The 24,767-nt window shown below is 48.8% G+C and overlaps 1 protein-coding gene and 2 non-coding genes across 3 annotated transcripts; 1 reads left to right on the forward strand and 2 right to left on the reverse strand.

Moving 5' to 3' along the window:
- Positions 1-480: 480 nt before the first annotated feature.
- MDM4 (MDM4 regulator of p53) lies at positions 481-21,822 on the reverse strand. Its single transcript, XM_039565141.1, has 11 exons — positions 21,675-21,822; positions 16,417-16,522; positions 13,403-13,477; positions 12,588-12,721; positions 10,289-10,338; positions 7,673-7,734; positions 6,827-6,923; positions 5,545-5,705; positions 3,974-4,108; positions 3,360-3,440; positions 481-2,062 (listed from the first exon to the last, which is right to left on the reverse strand). The coding sequence occupies exons 2-11, from the start codon at positions 16,489-16,491 to the stop codon at positions 1,520-1,522; spliced, it is 1,413 nt and encodes a 470-aa protein (XP_039421075.1). The 5' UTR covers positions 16,492-16,522; positions 21,675-21,822; the 3' UTR covers positions 481-1,519.
- Positions 21,823-22,848: 1,026 nt separating this feature from the next.
- Positions 22,849-22,921, forward strand: TRNAK-UUU. The gene has a single exon. It is a non-coding gene; the product is annotated as a tRNA-Lys (tRNA).
- A 183-nt stretch (positions 22,922-23,104) lies between these two features.
- Positions 23,105-23,177, reverse strand: TRNAK-UUU. Its single transcript has one exon. It is a non-coding gene; the product is annotated as a tRNA-Lys (tRNA).
- Between the last annotated feature and the right edge of the window lie 1,590 nt (positions 23,178-24,767).

Raw genomic sequence — 24,767 nt, forward strand, 5'->3', positions numbered from 1 at the left:
GCCAGGGGGACAATCCAGAGGTGAAGCCACACGAGGTCACCCGGGTCGGACAGCTGGGAAGGAGTGAACTGAGGGGGGATCCATTGGGATCTGCAGGAATTCCTAAAAAATGAGGGAGATTTTGGGGAGCAACGCAGGGAAAATGGGGCTTGGAGTGGGATTCTGCACCTGGGAGAGATTCCCAGAGAATTTGAGGTTAAATCTCAAAAAAAATCAGGAAAAATTTAAAAAATCAACACCCAACACAGCCCTCGGAGTGCAAACGGGGCTTTAAAGGAATTCAAGGTTCATGTTTTGATTTTAAAGCCATTTTTCCCTCAAAAATGAGGATTTTTTTAGCCTGAAGGATGAGGTGAGGGCAAGTGGAACATCCCAAAATACCCCAAAGCTTCTGGCATTGAATCCTGCTGGACAGAGCTATGAAAGGGTGACCGAGAATAGATTTAAATATATTAAAAAAAGAAATTAAAGAGTCCAAAAAAAAAAAGCAAAATATACCATTATTATTATTATTATTATTTCCATTGGATTTGTGACCTGAGAGCTGTGGATTAAAAATCTGGAATTACTTCCCATCTGGGAGCAAGGAAATCTTCACCCTGCCTGCCTTAAACAATAAAAAAAAAAAATCAGGAATAAAGTTATTTTTCTTCTCAGGAAAACTGATGCAAAACAAACCCCCCACCCTCCCACCATAAATATTTATTTCTATTTTTTATCTCTCAGCTCCAAAGGAATTGCACAGGTCTGGATTTATGGAAAAAGAAAACATTCCAGAAGTCACAGCTTTTCCCAAATCTTCCATTCTTGGTCAGGATAAAGAATCCCAGGGGCAAAATTGGGCTGAAGTCGGAAAATTGGGAAAATTTCCAAGCTGGGGTTTTGATCCCAAGGTGTTTGATTTCCATGGAAAAGTGGATCCTGCAGAGGATTCTTAGTGGGATTCAAATCCTGATTTTCTTTGGTTTCACTGGCTGAGCTCTGGAATAGGGGTTTGAGTGCAAAAATCCTCTTTTTGGGGGTTCTTTTAGAGACACAAACCCTCACTACCCCATGAAGATCCTGATGACCATCTTGATCCCGCACAATTGGTTCTAAAATTGGGATTTGAGTGCAAAAAACCTCGTTTTGGGGTTATTTTAGGGGCAGAAGGCCACGCTACCCCACGAAGATCCTGATGACCATCCTGATCTCCTTCCTGCACACACTGAAATGGGATTTTGAGTGCAAAAAACCTCATTTGGGGGTTATTTTTAGGGGCAGAAGGGCTCAAGTGACCCTGCTACCCCGTGAAGATCCCGATGACCATCCTGATCCTGCACACTGAGCTCTGGAATTGGGATTTGAGTGCAAAAAAAAATCCTCTTTTTGGGCTTATTTTAGGGTCAGAAGGCTCAGCTAACCCACGAATAACCCAACGACCATTGTGATCTGCACACACTGAGCCCCGGAACTGGGATTTGAGTGCAAAAAAAAACCCCTCCTCATTTTGGCGTTATTTTAGGGGCAGAAAGCCTCACTACCCCATGAAGATCCTGATGACCATCTTGATCTCCTTCCTGCACACGGGGCACGGAGATCTCTTCTTCTTCAGCATCCTGGCACACCTGAAGCAGGCCACCAGGTGAGCAGTCCTTCCGTGGACAATATTCCCATCCCGAGGCCTGTGCTGGCACAGGAAGCAGGGATTCAGCAGGGTTTTGATGCTCTCCAAAGATTCCATCTCCTCCTCTTTTTTCAGCTCGGCAAAATCCCGGTTTTTCCCATCCCGCGCCAAATCCAAGGACTCAATGGAGCTGCCGGGATCCACGTGGGGTTTGGTTTCTCCCAGGAAAAGGTGTTTGGGTTGGCCAGCTGGGGCTGAAATTGTCCTCCTGCAGTCTGGAACGTCCATCCCTTCGTCCTGCTCCTGGTTTTCCATGGAATTGATGTTGGAGAGGGACAGGGAATGGGGCAGTTTGGGGCAGTCCCGGTACCAGTCCTTGCGCAGGGCCCAGCAGCGGTAGCAGTACCTTTTCCCTGGAGAGTTGAACTTCCTGCACTTGGAGCATTGCCAGCAATCCTGAGGGATTTAAGGCAAAAATTCCAGCAGAAAAATCAGTGTATTTTTGGGTATTCCTCGTTTTAGCCATGTGGGAAAAGCAGCAAGGAAGGCTCGTGATGAAAATTTTATTTATGAGTGATTTATAAGCTGAAAAAATCAACATTTTGTGGCTTGGAATTGATTTCTCCCTGTGTGTCCCACAGATTTCTCCCTCACGAATTCCTCTCCTTCCTCTCTCTCAGCCCCCTGGAAGAATCCAAGCTGGAGCACAGTTTATTTTCATTTAATTTCAACAGAATTTTCAATTCCTCCCTCGAAATTCAAGGGGAGAGCTCCTGGAATTTGGCAGGAATTTGTTTTCCAGGCTCACCCATCACTTAGAGCTGTGGAATCTGCACAATTAATAGATTTATTAATTAACTATCCCACAAAAAAGGGCTGGAGCTGCCCAAGTGCAGAGCCAGGAGTCAGCTATCCAAAACCAGGGACATTCCCATTTATTCCAGGCTGGAAAATTCTGCTAAAACCACTAAAATTCTGCTAAAATAATTAAAATTCTGTTAAAACCATTAAAATTCTGCCTAAAATTATTAAAATTCTGCCTCAAATCAATTCTTATTTTGGTGTCACCAGCTGTAAAAAGTCCCCTGATGCACTTTGGGGAATTCAAACCACCCTCCAAGGCAGCCTCAGGATTGGGAGAAGCTGAAAGAAGGAATTTGGTGTTTGGGATTTGGGAAGAGGAACAGGGTGAAAGCCCAGGAATTGCTGCTGGTTCTCCTCCCACCTTGTTTTGTCCTTAAAACAGGGAAAAAGCAGCTGTGGTTTGTAATTCCAGAGGACAAATGACACCACAAAGGCCATTCCAGTGTCATGGAAATATGGAATTTTCCAGAAGTGGATCCTCCTCCCATCTCAGAGAGCACAAAACAGGAGGCAGCTCCACTGGACTTGGAGAATCCCTGATTTTGTCACAGAAAAAGGGATTTTGTCCACTAAAAAGGTGGGTTTTTTGTTTTTTTAGAGTATGGGTTCAGTGATTCCGAAGTGCTACCTGAGATTTCCAGGTTCCTTCCAAGGACAATCCTCCAGATTTCCATCCAGAGGGCAACATGGAATTAAAACGTTATTAAAAACCTTATTAAAACCTTATTAAAACCTTATTAAACTATGCCTGGGTATCAACAGAACTTCACCCAGCCCCTTTTTCTGTGGAAACCCACAAAAGAATCAGCTTTTCCCACCCCAAAACCAGCAGCAGATGTGGGATGAGTCCTTCCAGCCCCAGGGAATGCTGATCCCAAGGAATTCCCACCTCAGAAGCAGCCTCTGTGTCCGTGTCATCAGTCAGGCACTGGGAATTCTCCAGCTCATCCAAGCACACATCCTCAGGCACCTGGAATTCCAGGAAGCATTGTCAGAGAGTGGGAATGTCGGAATGATCCCTATTTATCGTGTTCCTGGCACTGCACACCCCAGTTAAACGATTATATAATCACCCTGCTAATTAAACCACTTCTGTAAGTGAATAAAAAAGCCATTTTTTGCAGTGTTTTTATTGCAGAACGTTGGTGACTCTTCCTGGTTTAGTCCTGCTTTACTGTGATCAGATTTTCCTCTTTGAGTCTTTAGCTGGACTCTAAGAGCTTTTTCCAACCTTAATTCCACGATTTTTGATTTGTAATTCTTGAAGATCCTGGTTAGAAACCCAGTTAACTTGCTGGGAGAGGTTTAATTCATTTTAAATCAAATTTTATGCCTTGAAAATATGGATTTAAACCAAAACCCAAACAGGAAAACCACCCAACATGTGAGGAATGGTGACAGCCTTTTCTAAACAGGATTTAGCCTCTGGATGGGAACAGATCCAGCTTTTCCAAGGGCAGCAGAGCACCATGGGATGAGTTAAACCAGGCCTAACTGTGGTACCTTTGTGGCACTTCCTGTAACCTCCTCACAGTCCAGCACTTCCACCTTGAGCCCAGCACTGCCCTGCTCCAAGGGGCACTCGTTGAGGAACCACAGGTCATCAGTGGTGTCTGAAACTATGGCAGTGTCAATGTCCTGAGGGGAAAAAAAAACCAGGAAAAGCCCTTTAGGAGCAGCTCCACATCCATCACCATCCCATTTTCCTCTCCAACAACCTCCAATGCTCTGGGCAGCTTCTTCCTGGGGCACCTCACAACCCTGAGAGACCCCTTTTTAAAATTTCTACCTCATGGGCTCCCCTTCTTAAAATTTTCACCTCACAAGCTCCCCTTTTCCCAATTTCCTCCTCACAGGCTCCCCTTTTTAAAATTTTCACCTCAGAGGCTCCCCTTTTCCCAATTTCCTCCTCACAGGCTCTCCTTTTTAAAATTTTCACCTCAGAGGTTCCCCTTTTCCCATTTTCCACCTCATGGGCTCCCCTTTTCCCAATTTCCTCCTCAGAGGCCCCCGTTTTCCCAATTTCCACCTCACAGGCTCCCCTTTTCCCAATTTCCTCCTCAGAGGCCCCCCTTTTCCCAAATTCCTCCTCATGGGCTCCCCTTTTCCCAATTTGTACCTCAGAGGCCCCCCTTTTTAAAATTTTCACCTCACAGGCTCCCTTTTTCCCAATTTCCTCCTCAGAGGCCCCCCCTTTTCCCAATTTCCTCCTCATGGGCTCCCCTTTTTAAAATTTTCACCTCAGAGGCTCCCCTTTTTAAAATTTTTACCTCACAAGTTCCCTTTTTTCCCATTTCCACCTCACGGGCTCCCCTTTTCCCGAATTCCACCTCAGAGGCCCCCCTTCTCCCAATTTCTCCCTCACAGGCTCCCCTTTTCCCAATTTCCTCCTCAGAGGCCCCCCTTCTTCCAAATTGCACCTCACAGGCTCCTCTTTTTCCAACCTTTTCCCAATTTCCACCTCACAGGTTCCTCTTTTCCAAGTTTCCACTTCACAGGCCCCCTTTTTAAAATTTCTCCCTCACAAGCTCCCCTTTTCCCAATCTCCTCCTCAGAGGCCCCCCATTTCCCAATTTCCACCTCATGGGCTCCCCTTCTTCCAAATTCCACCTCATGGGCTCCCCTTTTCCCAAATCCCACCTCAGAAGCCCCCCTTCTCCCAATTTCCACCTCACAGGCTCCCCCTTTTTCCAAATTCCACCTCACAGGCTCCTCTTCCCCCAGTTTCCACCTCACAGGCTCCCCCTTTTTCCAAATTCCACCTCACAGGCTCCTCATTTTCCAGCTTCCACCTCTGTCCTGCTTCCCCTTCCACCACCCTACAACGTTCATCCCAATAAAAAAGGGCAACTCCTGAAATCCGGGGACCTCTGAGGGCCTTGAGGGAGAGTTTGGTTGCTTTAAAACCACTAAAAATCACCAACCACCCGATGGGAAAGGCTGGGACAGGCCCACACAGGGGGAGAGGCTGAAAATCCTGGAGTGGGAAGGGGAAAGAGAGAAAAACCAGGAATATTTGATTGCCTTGGAGGCAAAAGAGGAGAGGGAGAGGACACTTTAAAGTGGTTCCACACCTGGTTAGTCTGAATATCTGTGGATCCGTTACTCCTGGAATTGTAATTGCTTCTGAGGTTGCCTAAAAACCACCAAGGCAGCCCAGCCACATCCCATTCCTCAAACACCAGGTCCAGCTTCGGCTTCTTGCTTTTGGAGAGGTTTTCTATCAAGTCTTTGTCTGGAAGAGCCAAGGAGAGTTCAAGTCATTGGTTAAGAGGCCAGCAGAGAAAAACTGGGGCCAAATTGGATTATTTTGTCCTTCTTGCATCAGGCTGGGAGCTTTAGGGTTTGGATGTCCCATCTGTGCTGCTGGATCTGACAGAAATCCCTGCATTAATTCAGGAAACATCCCAGTGTTCCCAGTGTCCCTGTACTGGGACAGGTTGAGTTTTCATCTCAAGTTTCACCACAGAAACACGAACACTTCCCGAGCCAGCCCTGAGTGGAGTTCTTGAGTGATTTAAAATGCAGAAAGGAACGGTTTGAATTCAGTTTGCAGCTCCTGAATTCTCAAGCCAGGCTCAAACAAAAGTGGGGATCCATCCTCCCTGTGCTCCAGCCTCCTTTCCAGCTCGGGATCCCAAACTGAGCGCTCTGGATTCCAGGATAACCTTGGATCTCCCTCCCTCCAGTGCCTGGAGTTTCAAAGGCACAGCCAAGGCTGTTTTGTACACTCAGGGAATTTCCACCACTCCCATTTGAGCTGGGAACACCCACATTCTGCAAAGAGCTGCTTTTCCAACTGAGGTTCCTTGATACGAGAGAATACAAAGTGGAAAAACAGGAAAATTGCTCCCAAAACATTTGAAATCTCCATGAGTGACCCAGCAAGAAATCCCATGGGGAAATGCCAAAATATGACAGATCCACCAAAAAAAACCCCCATTGTTGTTCAGTTCCCTGCTTGGTTTGCAGGGAACAACTGCAGCCAGCCCAGGCTGGGTTCTGTGTGCTCAGGAGCATCCCTTGGGAAGGGGAATGGATCCAAGGATAATTCCAGCATTTAAAACACCCTCCAGCAAGGTCTGGAAGGTTTTTTTCATGGCATTGTTCAGTGAGAGATGTGATTTGGGGGCTTTACCTGCCACTGCACTCAGAGCATTTTGTTCTTTGTGAGCCAGACAACGCCTGTGGTGAACATTTGCAATCTCTCCATCTTTAGCATGAAGATTTGGAATGATTCCATTCCAAACCAGGGATTTTTTTGGAGTCTCCCAACTCCCTCCTCCAGCATTTTGCTGCTGTGTGTCCCACACAGGATTTGTAAATGTTGTGGTAACACAGAAAATTGCCCCTCACCTTCACAAGAGTCACTTTTGGGCTCTGAGGTAGCCAGAGCAGAGGCTTTGCTGTCACTCTCCACGATTCCAGAGTCAGACCCTTCCTCCTGGCTGAGCTGCAGGAAGGAAAATCCAGGAATTAGCCCAGCAGAGCTTGCAGGGACAAGGGGATGTAGCACTTCCATTCCCAGGCACCAGCTGCAGGACGAGACCAAGCAGGTAGGAAGAGGAATAACTGAGAATAAAAACTACAAACTATTGACCTCATACACAGCCTAAAGCCTCTGGAATCAGCACAACCAACCTAGGAAAAATCTTCAGCTTGGCAAAAGTCCCAAAGTTGCCGTTTTTCATGCAGTAAAACCGGGATTTTGTGGCTCTCTGAGACCTCCCAGCTCCACCCGCCCTCATCCCAAACCACACCAGGAAACTTTGGAAGCGCCAAGATTTTTCCTAGGTTTTCACCTCTGCCTGAGAAAGCTGCTGAAAACAAATCCTAACTAGACACAAAACTGGCTCAGTGAATGATTTGGCAATTCCTACTCGGAGAAAGGGTGGGATAGAAGGGGGAAAAGCAGGAAAACACGGAGCAGGCTGGAGAAGCTGAGGCCTGGAAGTGCTGCACCCCAGAGAAACGCGCTCAGAGACTGGCACTCTGTCACGAGGAGAACAGAGAAGGGTCACTCTGTCCCTGCTCTGTGGACTCCAAGAACTTTTTCTTTTTGGGGATTGTTTTTGGTTTTTTTTTTCTCTCAGGAAGGTGAGGAGCTGGCACAACAAAAAAGTTCTGGCAGTCCACCATGCACAGGTACAGAGAAGGGGCAACTCTGTACAAGAAAAGAAACCACCAGGCAGTGGGGTTTACCTTCAGCTGGTCTGGGCTGGGCTTAGCGACGCTCTGCTCCTTTGGGAGAGTCTGTGCAGCATCTGCAGATGGCAGGTAAAACACAAGGAAAAACCTTCCCCGGAAATAGCCATTCTCACATCACGCAGGGCCTGCAGCAAGCAACCAACGAGCCACGCTTGGCAGACCTTGGAAAATTCCTTATTAGCAAAGGCCTGGCTTCCTCAGGGATGAGTTTATGGATTTTGGGGTCTGCGCCTTGCTGGAGAAGCAGCTGGGTGAAAAGTCAGGATCTTCTCAAAGGGAAAAATGATTCCTGTTTTCCTACAGCCATCCCAAGCTCCTTGCCACAAGAATTCCTGGTTAGTCTGAGTATCTGTGGATCCGTTACCCCCGGACTTGGAATTGCTTCTGAGGTCGCCTAAAAACCACCATGGCAGTCGGGCCACATCGCACTGCTCAAATTCCAGAGGGTGGGGAATCCCACCTGGAAGGTCAACAGGGAAGAGCAAGGTTGTTCTTTGGAATCCTGAGGATTCCAGCTCTTCCTGAAGGGTGTGGGCACGAGGAATAAAGAGTGAAGAAGGGAAAATTCCATGCACACACAGCGTGGACACGTCCTGGACAAACCCGAATCCAGCTGATTCTGCTGCTCCCAGGAGTTAATTAAAAGGCCAAGCTAAATAACAGGAACAATCCAATTAATGGGAATCTTCCTGAGTCTGGCTTTGAACAGGGAGAACAAAAGATGCCAGGCTGGCTCCTGCCTGCTCCCCTTGCAATTTAGCAGGGAAATTCCCTGCTGGATGAGGCTGATTCCCACCAGGAATCATACATACAGGCAGAAAATTCCACCTCAAAGTGGCCTTTAAATGGAGCAAAAGCCAGGATCAGAGATGACAGGGATCTATCCCATATTCCTGCTTTCCTTTCCTGCTTCCATCACCTTCCAGCTGCTGATTTTTTAATCCCTGATGGAAAACAGACGCCAGCTGGCTCATCCATCACTGCTTGGGCTCTGCAGGGATGTTAGAACAGGGAAGAATCATCCTTCCAAAACTGGATTTTCAGGGAGTGAAAATACTCCAGGTGCTGGAAGGCTTCCTTTAGGAGCCAATATATTCCATAAAAAACATCCTTGAGGTGAGGGATTCCTAAATGCATCTCGTGGGAGACAGACTTGGGGGGGAAATTAGACAAGGAAGGGGGGAAATATTGGCTAAGAAAAGGGGGGAAATTAGAAAAGGGGGAAACTAAGAAAAGAAAAGGGGGGGACATAAGAAAAGAAAAAGAAAAAGAAAAAGAAAAAGAAAAAGAAAAAGAAAAAGAAAAAGAAAAAGAAAAAGAAAAAGAGAAAATCGGAAGAGAAAAGGGGGGAAAATCAGAAGAGAAAAGGGGGGAAAATTAGAAGAGAAAAGGGGGGGAAAAATTAGAAGAGAAAAGGGGGGGAAAAATTAGAAGAGAAAAGGGGGGGAAAAATTAGAAGAGAAAAGGGGGGAAAATCACCAAATCCAGTAATTCCTGTGCTGGGCTGAAGGAAACCCAACAGCTGGAAAGGAAGGAAAACAGCTGGAGTCTCCCTCCCTGTGCATTCCAAGGTCTGGTCTGCCAAGCTTGTTTCGTTTGGGTCACACTCACACACAGCCAGGCCTAACTCAGTCCTAAGGACAGCATTTCCTGAGCCAGGCTTAAAGTGACACCAGGAGTGGACCAGGAATGGCCACATTCCAAGGAAAAAGGCAGCAGAGGACAGAGTTTGGCTGGGAATCCTTTGCTCTCCACACACACAGCTTTTCTTGGGAAGAGGGAACAGCACTCACACAATTATCCTACAGGTTAAGAGTCCAAAAAGAATTCAAAAAATTCTTCTAGAAAATAAATCCAAAGATTCTTGAAAAGAATCTTCCGTAAAAATAAATCCAAGGTAGGAAACCAAACCCTTTAGGGCCATATTTTAAGTGTTCGTTTTCATTTTGAATTTCTCTCCATGTGCCTGAGCCCTTCTGAAGGATTAAATCCATTTTATCTGTTTAAAAACCTCAGGAAATGTAGCACAAAACTCCACAGTGGAGTTTCTTTTTCCCAGTGGAGTTTCTTTTTCCCAGTGAACGTTCCCAGCCCTACAACAGGAACTGGCTGCAAGGAAGCCACCAGCTCAGATTAATTTGAGAATTTTCATTTTGATGGAGTTTGATTTGATTCCTCTCATGAGCTGGGGAAGCTGAAATGACCTTTAAAGGTTCCAGTGTTTGATTAAAGCCTTGCAGAGTTTTTAGCAACTCTTAGAGATCATCAAAGTATAAAACGAGGTGAGAGCAAGAAGTTGCAGCTCCAAAGCTGAAAAAATATTGAGAAATCAATAAAGATTGATTTCAATTGATTGAAGATTGATTTCAATAAAGGATGGGATATTCCAGCCACGCTCAGGATTTAGCTTTGGCCCAAAATTTGGCTTTTCTTGGCAGCCACATCACTCAAACAGCTCCTGACACACAGAAAAGACACAAACTCCGAGAGATTTGCTTGGCAAAGCCTTCGAGAGAAGTTTATTCCTCCTTCAGCCACAGATCTGCTCCTGAATTTCAGTACTTACCCAGTTATTGCAACATTTATGGAATGGGTTTGTGACCAACCTACCTGAGAGGGCAGCAGCTGTCAGGTTCCGTTTCAGCATCTCGTACACGGGGCTGTGGGGAAGGGACACAAGCAACCGTCACCCCCTGAGCCAGGAAAAATCTCCTTGGAGCGTCCAGGGAGACCCCAAAAACCAAAGGGAATTGATTTTCCTAGAGAGATCCCGAAAACTGCTTCTAGAGAGACTCCAGAAACCACAGGGAATCTTTTTTCCTAGAGATCCCAAAAACCACTGAGGATTTTTTTCCCTAAAGACCCTGGAAACCACAGTGAGGTTTTTCCTAGAGACCCCAAAAACCACTGACATTTTTTCTTAGGGAGACCCCAAAAACCACAGTGAGTTTTTTCTAGAGAGACTCCAAAAACCACAGTGATTTTTTTCTAGAGAGACCCCAAAAACCACTGACATTTTTTCTTAGAGAGACCCCAAAAAACACCGTGATTTTTTTCTAGAGAGATGCCAAAAACCCACAGTGAGTTGTGGGCTAGGGGGGTTGTTTCTGGAGAGATCCCAAAAACTGCTTCTAGAGAGACTCCAGAAACCATGGGGGATTTTTTGCTAGAGAGATCCCAAAAGCCACTGAGGTGGCTTTTTTTCTAGAGGGATCCCAAAATCCACTGAGGATTTTTTTCCTAAAGACCCTGGAAACCACAGTGAGGTTTTTCCTAGGGAGACCCCAAAAACCACTGACATTTTTTCTTAGAGAGACCCCAAAAACCACAGTAAGTGTTTTCTAGAGAGATCCCAAAAACCACAGTGAGTTTTTTCTAGAGAGATCCCAAAAACCACTGAGGTTTTTTCTAGAGAGATCCCAAAAACCACTGAGGTTTTTCCTAGAGAGACCCCAAAAACCACAATGATTTTTTCCTAGAGAGACCCCAAAAACCACAGTGATTTTTTCTAGAGATCCCAAAACCACTAAGGTTTTTTTCCTAGAGATCCCAGAAACCACTGAAGTTTTTCCTAGAGAGATCCCAAAATTCACAGTGAGGTTTTTTTCCTAGAGAGACCCCAAAAAACACCGTGATTTTTTTTCTAGAGAGATGCCAAAACCCACAGTGAGTTGTGGGCTAGGGGGGTTGTTTCTGGAGAGATCCCAAAAACTGCTTCTAGAGAGACTCCAGAAACCACGGGGAATTTTTTGCTAGAGAGATCCCAAAAGCCACTGAGGTGGTTTTTTTTCTAGAGGGATCCCAAAATCCACTGAGGATTTTTTTCCTAAAGACCCTGGAAACCACAGTGAGGTTTTTCCTAGGGAGACCCCAAAAACCACTGACATTTTTTCTTAGAGAGACCCCAAAAACCACAGTGATTTTTTCTAGAGATCCCAAAACCACTAAGGTTTTTTTCCTAGAGATCCCAGAAACCACTGAAGTTTTTCCTAGAGAGATCCCAAAATTCACAGTGAGGTTTTTTCCCTAGAGAGACCCCAAAAACCACCGTGATTTTTTTCTAGAGAGATGCCAAAAACCACAGTGAGTTGTGGGCTAGGGGGGTTGTTTCTGGAGAGATCCCAAAAACTGCTTCTAGAGAGACTCCAGAAACCATGGGGAATTTTTTGCTAGAGAGATCCCAAAAGCCACTGAGGTGGTTTTTTTTCTAGAGGGATCCCAAAATCCACTGAGGATTTTTTCCCTAAAGACCCTGGAAACCACAGTGAGGTTTTTCCTAGGGAGACCCCAAAAACCACTGACATTTTTTCTTAGAGAGACCCCAAAAACCACAGTGATTTTTTTCTAGAGAGACCCCAAAAACCACAGTGAGTTTTTTCTAGAGAGATCCCAAAACCACTGAGGTTTTTCCTAGAGAGATCCCAAAATTCACAGTGAGTTTTTTCTAGAGAGACCCCAAAATTCACAGTGAGTTTTTTCTAGAGAGACCCCAAAAACCACTGAGGTGGTTTTTTTTCCTAGAGATCTCAGAAACCACTGAGGTTTTTTTCTAGAGAGATCCCAAAAACCACAATGAGTTCTGGGCTTGGGGGGGGTGTGTTTCTAGAAAGATCCCAAAAACCTCTTCTAGAGAGATCCCAAAAACCACAGCGAATTTTTTTCTAGAGAGACCCCAAACTCACAGTGAATTTTTTTCCTAGAAAGCCCCCATAAAACCCAATTAGGATTTTTTTTTTTTAATTGTTTATTACAAACTTCACCTCCAAACTCAGTGCAGGACAAAGATTTTCACTGACATTTAACACCCAAGGCTTGAGGGGATGCAGGAACAAAAGGGACAGAGCTGTCCCCTCAACCCAGCAGTGACTCCAGGAGCTTTTCCTGGTGAAAAGAGATTTTTTTTTCCTACCTGGGATCCTTGACAGAGAAGCTCTGCAGTCCCAGCAGCTCTCCCAGCTGATCCCCTCCACAATGAACCATGTGTTGCTGCCTCTTGTCGTAGAGCTGCCTCCCCATGATGTACTGGCCCAGGAAATGCATCACCTGTGGGGGACAGGACACTGCCTCAGCCACCAAAATCCTGGGAAATTTCCTTGGATTTACAATATCCTGCTGGCCTGCGTTGTGGGAGGTAAATTACAGGTGATTTTTGGCACTTTTAGCCAAGGGAGGGTTGTGTTTTAGCAGAAGGTTTGGATTTGTTAACACTTGGCAAGGAGGGAAATTGAGGTGAAGGTGGGGAAATGGAAATGTCCCAGTTAAAATGGGGTTATCCCAGTTTAAAGGGGCATTATTCCAGTTAAAATGGTGTTATCCCAGTTCAAACAGCGCTATCCCAGTTCAAAAGAGCATTATCCCAGTTCAAAAGAGCATTATCCCCGTTCAAACAGGGCTATCCCAGCTAAAAACGGGACTATCCCAGTAAAAATGGGACCATCCCAATTAGAAACAGGACTCTCCCAGTTAAAAACGGGGCTATCCCAGTTAAAAACGGGGCTCTCCCAGCTAAAAACGGGGCTCTCCCAGTAAAAATGGGACCATCCCAATTAGAAACAGGGCTTTCCCAGTTCAAACAGGGCTATCCCAGTTAAAAACGGGGCTCTCCCAGCTAAAAACGGGGCTCTCCCAGTTCAAAGACGAGGGTTCAACTAGAGGAAATTAAAGAGTCAGTCCCATCCCACCTCCCAAAAAAGCCCAGGGATAAAGGCTGGAATGTGACCCCACCTCTTTGAGTGTGAAGGTGTCGCCCTGGGCACCTGCAGCCTGCAGAATCCTCAGGAGGGGCAGTTTGGGTCTCACCTGGAACACAGAGCAGAGTTTTGTTGGAATTCCAGCCAGGAATAGTCCTTGGCAAGACAAAAAAACCCACCAAAAAACAATCCAAAGAATTTGGATTTAACCCCTCACACTTGGATGTGGCTGTTCCTGTGAGGAAAGACTGGGAATGCAGAGCCAAGAGCGGGAATGCAGAGCCCAGACTGGGAATGCAGAGCCAAGAGCGGGAATGCAGAGCCCAGACTGGGAATGCAGAGCCCAGAGTGGGAATCCAGAGCCAAGAGCGGGAATGCAGAGCCCAGACTGGGAATGCAGAGCCCAGACTGGGAATGCAGAGCCAAGAGCGGGAATGCAGAACCCAGACTGGGAATGCAGAGCCCAGACTGGGAATGCAGAGCCAAGAGTGGGAATGCAGAGCCAAGAGCGGGAATGCAGAGCCCAGACTGGGAATGCAGAGCCAAGAGTGGGAATGCAGAACCCAGACTGGGAATGCAGAGCCAAGAGCGGGAATGCAGAACCCAGACTGGGAATGCAGAGCCCAGACTGGGAATGCAGAGCCAAGAGTGGGAATTCAGAGCCAAGAGTGGGAATTCAGAGCCCAGACTGGGAATGCAGAGCCAAGAGTGGGAATGCAGAGCCCAGACTGGGAATGCAGAGCCAAGAGCGGGAATGCAGAGCCCAGACTGGGAATGCAGAGCCCAGACTGGGAATGCAGAGCCAAGAGCGGGAACGCAGAGCCCAGAGCGGGAATGCAGAGCCAAGAGTGGGAATTCAGAGCCCAGACTGGGAATGCAGAGCCCAGAGCGGGAATGCAGAGCCCAGAGCGGGAATGCAGAGCCAAGAGTGGGAATGCAGAGCCCAGAGCGGGAATGCAGAGCCCAGACTGGGAATGCAGAGCCAAGAGTGGGAATTCAGAGCCAAGAGTGGGAATGCAGAGCCCAGACTGGGAATGCAGAGCCCAGACTGGGAATGCAGAGCCAAGAGTGGGAATGCAGAGCCCAGAGCGGGAATGCAGAGCCCAGAGCGGGAATGCAGAGCCAAGAGTGGGAATGCAGAGCCAAGAGTGGGAATGCAGAGCCCAGACTGGGAATGCAGAGCCCAGACTGGGAATGCAGAGCCAAGAGTGGGAATGCAGAGCCAAGAGCGGGAATGCAGAACCCAGACTGGGAATGCAGAGCCCAGACTGGGAATGCAGAGCCAAGAGTGGGAATGCAGAGCCAAGAGCGGGAATGCAGAGCCAAGAGCGGGAATCCAGAGCCCAGACTGGGAATGCAGAGCCAAGAGTGGGAATGCAGAACCCAGACTGGGAATGCAGAGCCAAGAGCGGGAATGCAGAACCCAGACTGGGAATGCAGAGCCCAGACTGGGAATGCAGAGCCAAGAGTGGGAATTCAGAGCCAAGAGTGGGAATTCAGAGCCCAGACTGGGAATGCAGAGCCAAGAGTGGGAATGCAGAGCCCAGACTGGGAATGCAGAGCCAAGAGCGGGAATGCAGAGCCCAGACTGGGAATGCAGAGCCCAGACTGGGAATGCAGAGCCAAGAGCGGGAACGCAGAGCCCAGAGCGGGAATGCAGAGCCAAGAGTGGGAATTCAGAGCCCAGACTGGGAATGCAGAGCCCAGAGCGGGAATGCAGAGCCAAGAGTGGGAATGCAGAGCCCAGAGCGGGAATGCAGAGCCCAGACTGGGAATGCAGAGCCAAGAGTGGGAATTCAGAGCCAAGAGTGGGAATGCAGAGCCCAGACTGGGAATGCAGAGCCCAGACTGGGAATGCAGAGCCAAGAGTGGGAATGCAGAGCCCAGAGCGGGAATGCAGAGCCCAGACTGGGAATGCAGAGCCAAGAGTGGGAATGCAGAGCCAAGAGTGGGAATGCAGAGCCAAGAGTGGGAATGCAGAGCCCAGACTGGGAATGCAGAGCCAAGAGTGGGAATGCAGAGCCCAGAGTGGGAATCCAGAGCCAAGAGCGGGAATGCAGAGCCCAGACTGGGAATGCAGAGCCCAGACTGGGAATTCAGAGCCAAGAGTGGGAATTCAGAGCCCAGACTGGGAATGCAGAGCCAAGAGTGGGAATGCAGAGCCCAGACTGGGAATGCAGAGCCAAGAGTGGGAATGCAGAGCCAAGAGTGGGAATGCAGAGCCAAGAGTGGGAATGCAGAGCCCAGACTGGGAATGCAGAGCCAAGAGTGGGAATGCAGAGCCAAGAGTGGGAATGCAGAGCCCAGACTGGGAATGCAGAGCCAAGAGTGGGAATGCAGAGCCCAGACTGGGAATGCAGAGCCAAGACTGGGAATGCAGAGCCAAGACTGGGAATGCAGAGCCCAGACTGGGAATGCAGAGCCTTGGGATGGGCGGCAACTGAGCTCGGAGTCACCCCCAGGAGCAGGGATGGGACATTCCCATGGAGCAGCCTGGATTTTCTGATTCCTGCTGGGAACAAATGGGTTCTGCCCTGCTCAGAGCAGGGATTTATCCATGGATTTATCCACACCAAACACATCAAATCTTGTGGCTCATCTGCTCTGGGATCTGGGTGAAACCTCAGGAGCAATTCCATCATTCCCAGGGTGATTCCTATTATGGATCATAAAGAAAGATTTGGATAATAATAAAGATTCCATAGGAACTGGAGCGATAGGAAATGGGGGAATGGGTTTAGACTGAAAAAAGGGGAAATTTAGGGAAGGAATTCCTCACTGTGAGGGTGATGAGTGGAATTAGGTACAAATTCAGCACAAAAATATGCATTATCCCATCTTTTTTACGCCCACTTTTACTGTTTTTTCCCTTTAAAATATTCCTAAATCAGTGATGTGAAAGAGAACAAACTCCTCAGGATAAAGCCCAATCCTTTAGGATCAATTCTCCTGATTTAAATATTGCTTGGGTTTAATAAAAATCACTGCTCTGAGGAGAAAATAACAGAGAGAAGTGGTGGAAATGAGGGGTAATTAGCTGCTAATTACCTGATGAGCTTGTCCAAGGGTGATCCTGCAGGAATTCTCGGCTGCTGGATGCTGGGCAGAGCTTGGGGAGCTCATCCTGGCAGTGAGGAGCTGTTCAAGCACCGCCCTAAAAATGGATCCAGGAGTTAAAATCAGCCCTAAAATCCCATTTTAAATCCTGTTCTGGGCCCCTCCTGCTTTGTTCTGTTCCGGGGGGGGGTTTGGATTAAACAGCAGGAAAAATTTATCATGGAAAAGGTTGGAATGAGCTGCTCAGGGTGGAGTTGTTATCCCTGGAAGTGTTCAAAAGTCCCTGTGGATGTGGCACTTGGGGACGCGGTTGGGTTGAGCTGGGTTGGACTTGCTGATCCCAAAGGGCTTTTCCAACCCTAAAGAATCCCTGGGCTGGATTTCCTGATCCCAAAAGGCTTTTCCAACCCTAAAGAATCCCTGGGCTGGATTTCCTGATCCCAAAAGGCTTTTCCAACCCTAAAGAATCCCTGGGCTGGATTTCCTGATCCCAAAGGGCTTTTCCAACCCTAAAGAATCCCTGGGCTGGATTTCCTGATCCCAAAGGGCTTTTCCAACCCTAAAGAATCCCTGGGCTGGATTTCCTGATCCCAAAGGCCTTTTCCAACCCTAAAGATCCCTGGGCTGGACTTCCTGATCCCAAAGGGCTTTTCCAATCCTAAAGAATCCCTGGGCTGGATTTCCTGGTCCCAAAGGGCTTTTCCAACCCTAAAGATCCCTGGGCTGGATTTCCTGATCCCAAAGGGCTTTTCCAATCCTAGAGATCCCTGGGCTGGATTTCCTGATCCCAAAAGGCTTTTCCAACCCTCAAGAATCCCTGGGCTGGATTTCCTGATCCCAAAGGCCTTTTCCAACCCTAAAGATCCCTGGGCTGGATTTCCTGATCCCAAAGGGCTTTTCCAACCCTAAAGAATCCCTGGGCTGGATTTCCTGATCCCAAAGGGCTTTTCCAACCCTAAAGAATCCATGATTCCAAGCTGCATCCAGCAAACAGCCATGGAAGGACTGGCCAGAGAAGCAGGGATGGGACATTCCCACGGAGCAGCCCGGATTTTCCGATTCCTGCTGGGAACAAATGGGTTCCACCCTGCTCAGGGCAGGGATTTATCCATGGATTTATCCACATCAATCACAGGGAACACTGAGGACCAGGGGGCTCATCTGAGCTCAGAGCTGGTTTGGGAATGTGAGTGAAACCTCAGGAGCAATTCCCTCATTCCCAGGGGGATTCCTAGTTGGGATAATAAAGATTCCACAGGAACTGGAGTGACAGGAGAAGGGGGAATGGGTTCAGACTGAAAAAAGGGGAAATTTAGGGGAGATATTGGGAAGGAATCCCTCACTGTGAGGGTGGGGAGGGGATGGGATGGAATTCCCAGAGGATTCATGGCTGCTCCATCCCTGGAAATGTCCAAGGCCAGGCTGGAGCAACCCGGGGTAGGGGAAGGTGTTCCTGCCCACTGCTGGGGGTGGGACTGGATGATCCTGGGATTCTGGAATTCCATGCCCTGACTCCGGCAGTGACACACAGTGGGGAACTTAGGGAATCTCCATCAGGAAACATTCCAATTCCACAGGGTGAAATTCCTGACTCAGAGGTGGGGAATGAGCAACTGAGTCACAACCCAATGGAATTCTCCCCATTCCAGCAGCTCCCGATTTGATTCCCAAAGGAGAAGCCACAATCGGCACATTCCCCACCTCCCTGATTACCCAAAATCTCCCAAAGCTGCTGCAACCTCCCAAAAAAACGCCTGGATTCAGGGAATAAATGAATTTTAACAGCATTTCTGGGGAAGGAGGTGCCAGAGCCTTTCCTGGAAGGCCCACAAGGGGAAGTCCTGCACAATTCGAATTTTTCAGGGCCCTTTCTCAGTTTTGGCATCCTCCCAAAAAGCAGCTTCACCTCAGCAATCACTCAGCAAATCCACTTTCATCCCTCCCTCAAAACGGGCTGGAAAACTTGGAAAAGAAAGGAATTAATGTCAATTAAATAGTGGGGGGAAAAAAAGCAGCTTGAACTGGCTCAAAGTCTTGACCTCGTGTCAGAATTTATGTGTTCCCAGCTCTCAAATTGAGATGAAAATCTCAATTTTTACAAGAATCTGGTTGCAAATAATCCCTGCAAGAGCCTTTTCGGTAAAATTTAGGCTAAAGCAGGAAATTAACTCCCAAAATGGACTCCTCAATTTGCCTGTGAGCTGCAGCTTTGGGGATGTTTTCAGTCAATTTTTAATCCGTGCAGTAATTTAATTCTTTGAATTATAACGTCAAGTAATGAGATTTGAAATTGCAATGCCACAAAATTTTCAAAGTAAAATCTAAATCGCCTTTTGCTGAATTTTCCCAGATAAATGAATTTATTCCCACAGCGGTTATCAGGATGTGAGGCACATGATGAGCTTAAAATGAGTATTTTGAAAATAATCAAGCTCCTGCCTGAGGAATGCAGCTGCAGACAAAACAGGCTGGAACCTCAAAACACGACAAAAATCTGAATTTTAGCACCAATTCTGAGCGCTGGGAACTTCCAATCCCTGCCCCACCTGTTAAAAAGGATTTTTAGGGATTTTAGGAGAGGCTTCTGAGGGTTTTTACAGCAGTTCTGTGAGGCACTACATGGAATAAAATCATTCCCAAAAATCAAAACACTTCTAAATATTTAGGAAGGGCTGATTCAAGCAAATCAATTAGTCAAATTTCCAAACAGTGACCAGATAATAATTCAAATTAAAACAGCTTTAAATATAACTTTAAAGTTATCATTTTCCCTAAATTTCAACAGATTTCTGGTGGATAAAACCAAAAACACTGAACAAAAAATGCCCTTAATCTTCCCAAGAGGAGCTGGACAGAGTTGATTGAAGCCTATCAAACATTCAAATTTCTAAACAGCACTGACAGCGACCCGATAATAATTCAAATTCTAACAGCTTCAATCACTTCCCAATTATAATTTCCCTAAATTTTAACAGATTTCTGGCGGATAAAACCAAAATACTGAACACAAACACCCTTAAAACGAGCTAGACTTACCGACTTTGACTTTCTCTGCCTGTCAGGAATATCCCGGGATCGTTATCCCGGGATTTTTGGGTGGGACAGCCCCCGGGGAAGGCTCTGCCACGTCCCGAGGATGCTCCGGACTCTTGTGAGTCGATTTTTTCAAACCTCGCCCGGGGCAGGGCAGGGAGGGAGGCACCCAAAGTGGCCGATAACGGCTGGGCTGGTGTGAAAATCAGCCCCAAAGAGGAGAAAAAATTCGGATTTCCTCTCCACCCCCTTTCCGAGAAAGGGATTCTGCTGCCCCAGGGGCTGAGGGAGGCAATGGGAGATGAGTTTTAACCGTTTCAGCACTGATTTTACCACTCAAAGCCTCCGGGTTTTACAGATAAATGATGGGGTTCAGGCAGTTTGCTTCTCGGTAATACTCATATTTCACCACGATTTAATCTTGGGGTTCATTAAGGTTTTGTTCCTGAGCTCTACAACATTTCCAGGCTGCCAACACCACAAAATTTAGGGATGCAGCCTCCTGAAAAGCTCCGTGTGCTCCCACGTGGTGGAAACTCCTAAAAAACGGGCGAATTTCACGCTCTGCCAGCGCAGTTTCACTTTCCCCGCCCAGCTCTATTTCGAAATTTCCCATATTTCACCTCACAACCCCTAACCTGGAGCCGAGGGAATGAATCTCCGGCGGATTTCAGGTCGTTGGGAGCTGCAGAAAATGTCCCTGGAGCAGAGCAAGGTCTCGAGAGGAAATCGTGAATCACACAGGAGTCATGAGCTGAGCAATTTTTCCACTCCAAAACTTCACCCCCGCCACGGGAAGCGGTCATTTGCCTCTTCTGTGACTAAAAGTTCCTCCTCGAGACACCAAAAACCCCACGAGACCGCAGCTTTTTTTGAAAGCAAAGATCTCAAGTGGCTGAAAAGTTAAGCTCGAACTTATTCAAGCTCAGTTTTGGTTTCTGAAAGTCCCGTTTTAAGGGGAAAAAAAATTAGTTTCTAAGTTCTATTTCAAGTGGAAACACAACAGGGGTTGGATTCAGGTGTGATCGCTTTTTCCAGCTTTGAAATAAAGCAAAATACTGAAAACAAAGTTGGGATTTGAGGTAATTTTAGGTAAAACAGCCCCGGAGGGGAGGCTTTAAACAGGCACTGATGTGATCATCATGTCACTGATAATTAAATTTGTCCCCATCAGAGTCCCTGGGGGCATCTCACGCCTCAAATTCAGACCTTTTAATTAAAAAAAAAAAACAAAAACAAAAAACCCCACAACTATTTAAAATAATGATTTGTACCTGGGATGAGTTTTGTGGCTGGCATGATGCATCTGCCAGGAATTTTGGGCTGCTCCCCCAAAGATCTGCCCAAAATGCCACCCAAACCTTCGGTAAATAAGAGCAGATAACAAATAAAAAATGTTGTGCAACGCTCCTTTCGTTGTGAAATGTGGGAAAGGAGAAGGAAAAACAAAAGTGATCACTTCGATTAAAGTCACAAAGAGCGAATTGCTCTGCAAATCCCCCTAAATCCCTCCATGAATTTGGGATGGGGAAGCACTTCCACCACCCTGAACATCCTGATTTGCATTTATCTCTATTTTAGGAGGAGAAAAAAAAATGGGCTTTTCTCAGGGTTTTTCCCCCAACAGCTGACACTTCCTTAAGTAAACCAAACTCGTGTTTGTGGGATCCATTCCTCAGATTGTGTTTATGAGGGTGAAATCCTGGGATCATGGAATTACAGAGTGGTTTGGGTTGGAAAGCGCCTTAAAGCTCATCCAGCTCCATGGGCAGGGACACCTTCCCCTATCCCAGCTGGCTCCAGCCTGGCCTGGGATGCATCCAGGGATCCAGGAGCAGCCACAGCTTCTCTGGGAATTCCATTCCAAGGCCTCCCCACCCTGGCAGGGAAGGATTTGTTCTCAATATCCCACCTATCCCTGCCCTCCGGCAGTTTGAAGTCATTCCCCCTTCTCCTGTCATTGCAGGCCCTTGTAAACATTCCCTCTCCATCTTTCTCGCCGGCTCCCTTCAGGCCACAATTAAATCAACCCGAAGCTTCCCTTCTCCAGGCGGAGCAATCCCAATTGTCCCAGAGTTTCCCGGGAAGAGATAAAAGTTCATTGACGCTCCCGCCGCCCCAGGTCCCTCCCGCCGGCACCGCCTCCTGCCCCCTCACCGCCCCCCTCAGCCCTATGCCCCTGGGAAACCCCGCCTTCGCCTCAGCCCCGTGCTCACCCTACAGCCGCTCCATGGGCTCCGGGCCGGGGGTCGGGGAGGGGACGAAGCCCCTACACCCCCTGAGGGCTCCGCGCCTCCATTTTAGCGGGGTCCGGGCCGCCGCTTCCCCTCACGGCCAACATGGCGGCGAAGCCCCAGAGCGGAGCGGAACGTGCTGCTGGAAAGGACGCGGTGCCGTCGTGGGCATGTGGCGCCGCCCAGCGGGTTGGAGGACCCCGGCGATGCGTCCTCTCAGCCCTGGTGGAAAACGTAAAAAAAAAAAAAAAAAAAAAAAAAAATTTAAAAATTAAAAAATAATAATAAATGCATAAAGTAGTACTAAGTCATGAATACGGATCCAATATTGTATATAATAAAGTATATTATTCTATATTACGTGACACAACAAATTGTAATAAATAAAAATAAATAATTAGTAATAAATGATAATGACAATAATAAAAATTTAAAAATGGAGGGGGGGAAAATAAATGTTATCTCAAGCTCTTTGATGCAAGATCTTTGTATATTTTCAAGCTTAATCAGCATGAAAGGAGAGCTGCTCAGTGGAGCAGGCAGCAGGTACATCCCTGACTCAAGGACACCCTGGAATTATCAAGCCTTAAGGATGGAATAAATCAAGATGTCGATGTGTGTCTATGGAGACATCGCTGACTCGGCAAAATAGTCAAGGTCCCTGCGTCCTAGAGCTGAGCTATCTTCATTTTAATACCCACCTGGACATTAGAATATTCCCCAGGACATTACAATCCACTGGAATATCCACCTGGATATTAGAATATCCATCTATCTTCATTATAAAACCCACACTTTCCCCTTTCACCTGCTCCAGGTGACCCTGCCGTGTCAGGGGGATTGCACTGAATGATTTCCAGAGCTCACGCCCAAGCTGGGATCTGGGAATATGTTTGGAAAATTCCGAACTAATCCTGTCAGAGCCTTGGGAAGCGACCAAAGCGGAACCGCTGCGCGTAAACAGCAAAATCCGGTGCGATGTGCTGGGTTTGTGGCCGAGCACCCCAGGCTGCACCGCTCGGACAGAAATGAGCCGTGTTTGTCCCGGGGGGAGGGAATCGCACGCCGGGAACGGATCCCATTTCCTGGAAAAAGCCGGGAGCGGCCGCTCCGCACTATACGCTGATAAGTGCGGTGGGTAAATGCGTTATCCAGAGCCCGGATAGCTCAGTCGGTAGAGCATCAGACTTTTAATCTGAGGGTCCAGGGTTCAAGTCCCTGTTCGGGCGGCTCCACTTTTCTTTCTTTTTTTTTTTTTTTTTTGCCCGGCCCAATTTTTTCACCCCGCAAAAAAAACCTTTTTCCACCCGCGGCACGACCGGCGCTGCCCGCCGGAGGGTCCCGGCTGCGCCCGCGGGGAATCCTGGCAGGAAATAAAAAATAAAGGAACTCATCTGTGGGAAAATGAGATCCGCCCGAACAGGGACTTGAACCCTGGACCCTCAGATTAAAAGTCTGATGCTCTACCGACTGAGCTATCCGGGCTCTGGGGCAAAGCGGCGCACGGCCGGAATATGACGCTGTAACAGGGAGCGTGGCGGCCGGTACTTCCCTGTCCGTATTCCCGTCTGCACCCCGCTATCTGCACCCTCCGTACTACCCCTCACTACCTTAACCCCCTGCCTGCACCCCCTGATTTAACCCTCCCTTGCCTGAACCCCACTATCTGCACCCCACTATTTGCATTTTCCTCCCTGCCCCTCCCTTGCCTTAACCCCCTGCCTGCGCCCCCTGTTTGAACCCCACTATCTGCACCCCGCTATTTGCACTCCCCTGTCTGCACCCCTTCCCCCCCGGCCTGCCCCCTCTGCCTGTCCCCCCGAGCCTCCCGAGCCCCCCGCAGCCCCCAGCCCCACGGCCTCTCCCTGCCGGCCGATGCCGCGGCTCTGGCACAGCTCGGGATCCCAAAAAACCAGCGCCGGGCTCATCCCGCGCATTCCTCTCCCTGTGGGCTGTCGGGAACAGGGGGCTTCCACTCCCAGCTCTGGGGGTCCCCTGTCTCTTCTCCCTGCAGCAAAGTGGGGTGCGCTGGAGAAAAGTGTGGGGTTCAAAGGGAAGAGGAGGACAGGGAATGATCCATGCCAGGACAGGGAATGTTTCAGTGTCCCTGGACTCAAGGCTGCTTGGGGCCTGCTGGGACATGGGGTCACAGCCGGGGACCCCCAGATTCCGGCATCTCCTTGTTTTTGGTGAATCCCACAAAACCTCCACCCTCCCGTCCCCTGGGGAGTCTTGAGGAAGGCCGGGATAATGCTCTGGGATTCATAATCTCGGGATAATCTCTGCCACCGCTAAACCCAAACCACAGCTGTGACCCACGGCCCTCCCGGCGTGGCTTTCCAGCGGCGCTGGGATTCCAGGGGGGACCATTATCCCTTTCTGCCGGAGCCTGGCTGCCAGGGAAAACACATCCCGGCCACCTCCGCCATGGCTCGGGCACATCTGCTGCCCACTTGGGGTGTCCCCCTGCCCCCCGAGCCCCGGGGTCCGGCTGCTGTGGCGGCAGCGTGTCCCCACCCAACTGGGGGCTCTGGGGACCAGCAGGGGCACCCCGGTCCCAGTGCGGGCTGTGGGGTGTCCCAGCACCCCCCAAAGGAGCACCCATAGCCCCGGAGGGGACCCCAGTGGGGAGTAGGGGGGGTGGGTGCTGGTGGGGACAGCAGGGATGTCCCCGAGCATGGAGGGAGGTGGAGGGGGACAAGGGCAGAGCGGCGGGAGCAGCTCCGCGCCCACCCGCGGGGGCGATGCCGGATGGGGACAGGGGGGAACGTCCCCGGGATTCCATGGGGAGAGCTGGGAGCATCCCGGGACACCGGGCGGGATCTGCCCGGGGTCTGTGTAATGCGGAGGGAGACCAGGAGCATCCCGGGGACTTTCAGAGGGGCACCGGGGGATACCGGGGGGCACCGGGGGGCACCCGGGGGACACCGGGGACACCAGCCAGGGCTCCGTGCAATGCGGAGCGCGGCCGGGAGATGGCCCCGCACTGCCCGCGCTGCGCCCGCCATTGTCCGCCGCCTCCGCCGCGGTGCTCCCGCCTCCCCCGGGCTCCTCCCGCATCTCCCCGGCTCCTCC

Source organism: Corvus cornix, chromosome 26 (assembly GCF_000738735.6).
Source record: "Corvus cornix cornix isolate S_Up_H32 chromosome 26, ASM73873v5, whole genome shotgun sequence".
NCBI lineage: Eukaryota > Metazoa > Chordata > Aves > Passeriformes > Corvidae > Corvus > Corvus cornix.

Excerpts from the sequence above, each read along its gene's own strand:
- MDM4 (XM_039565141.1), bottom strand. The coding sequence starts at position 16,491 with ATGAGCTCCCCAAGCTCTGCCCAGCATCCAGCAGCCGAGAATTCCTGC. Across the intron at positions 12,722-13,402 it reads ACACCTTCACACTCAAAGAG|GTGATGCATTTCCTGGGCCA; the intron begins GTGGGGTCACAT and ends TGTCCCCCACAG. Across the intron at positions 2,063-3,359 it reads ACACAGAGGCTGCTTCTGAG|GATTGCTGGCAATGCTCCAA; the intron begins GTGGGAATTCCT and ends TAAATCCCTCAG.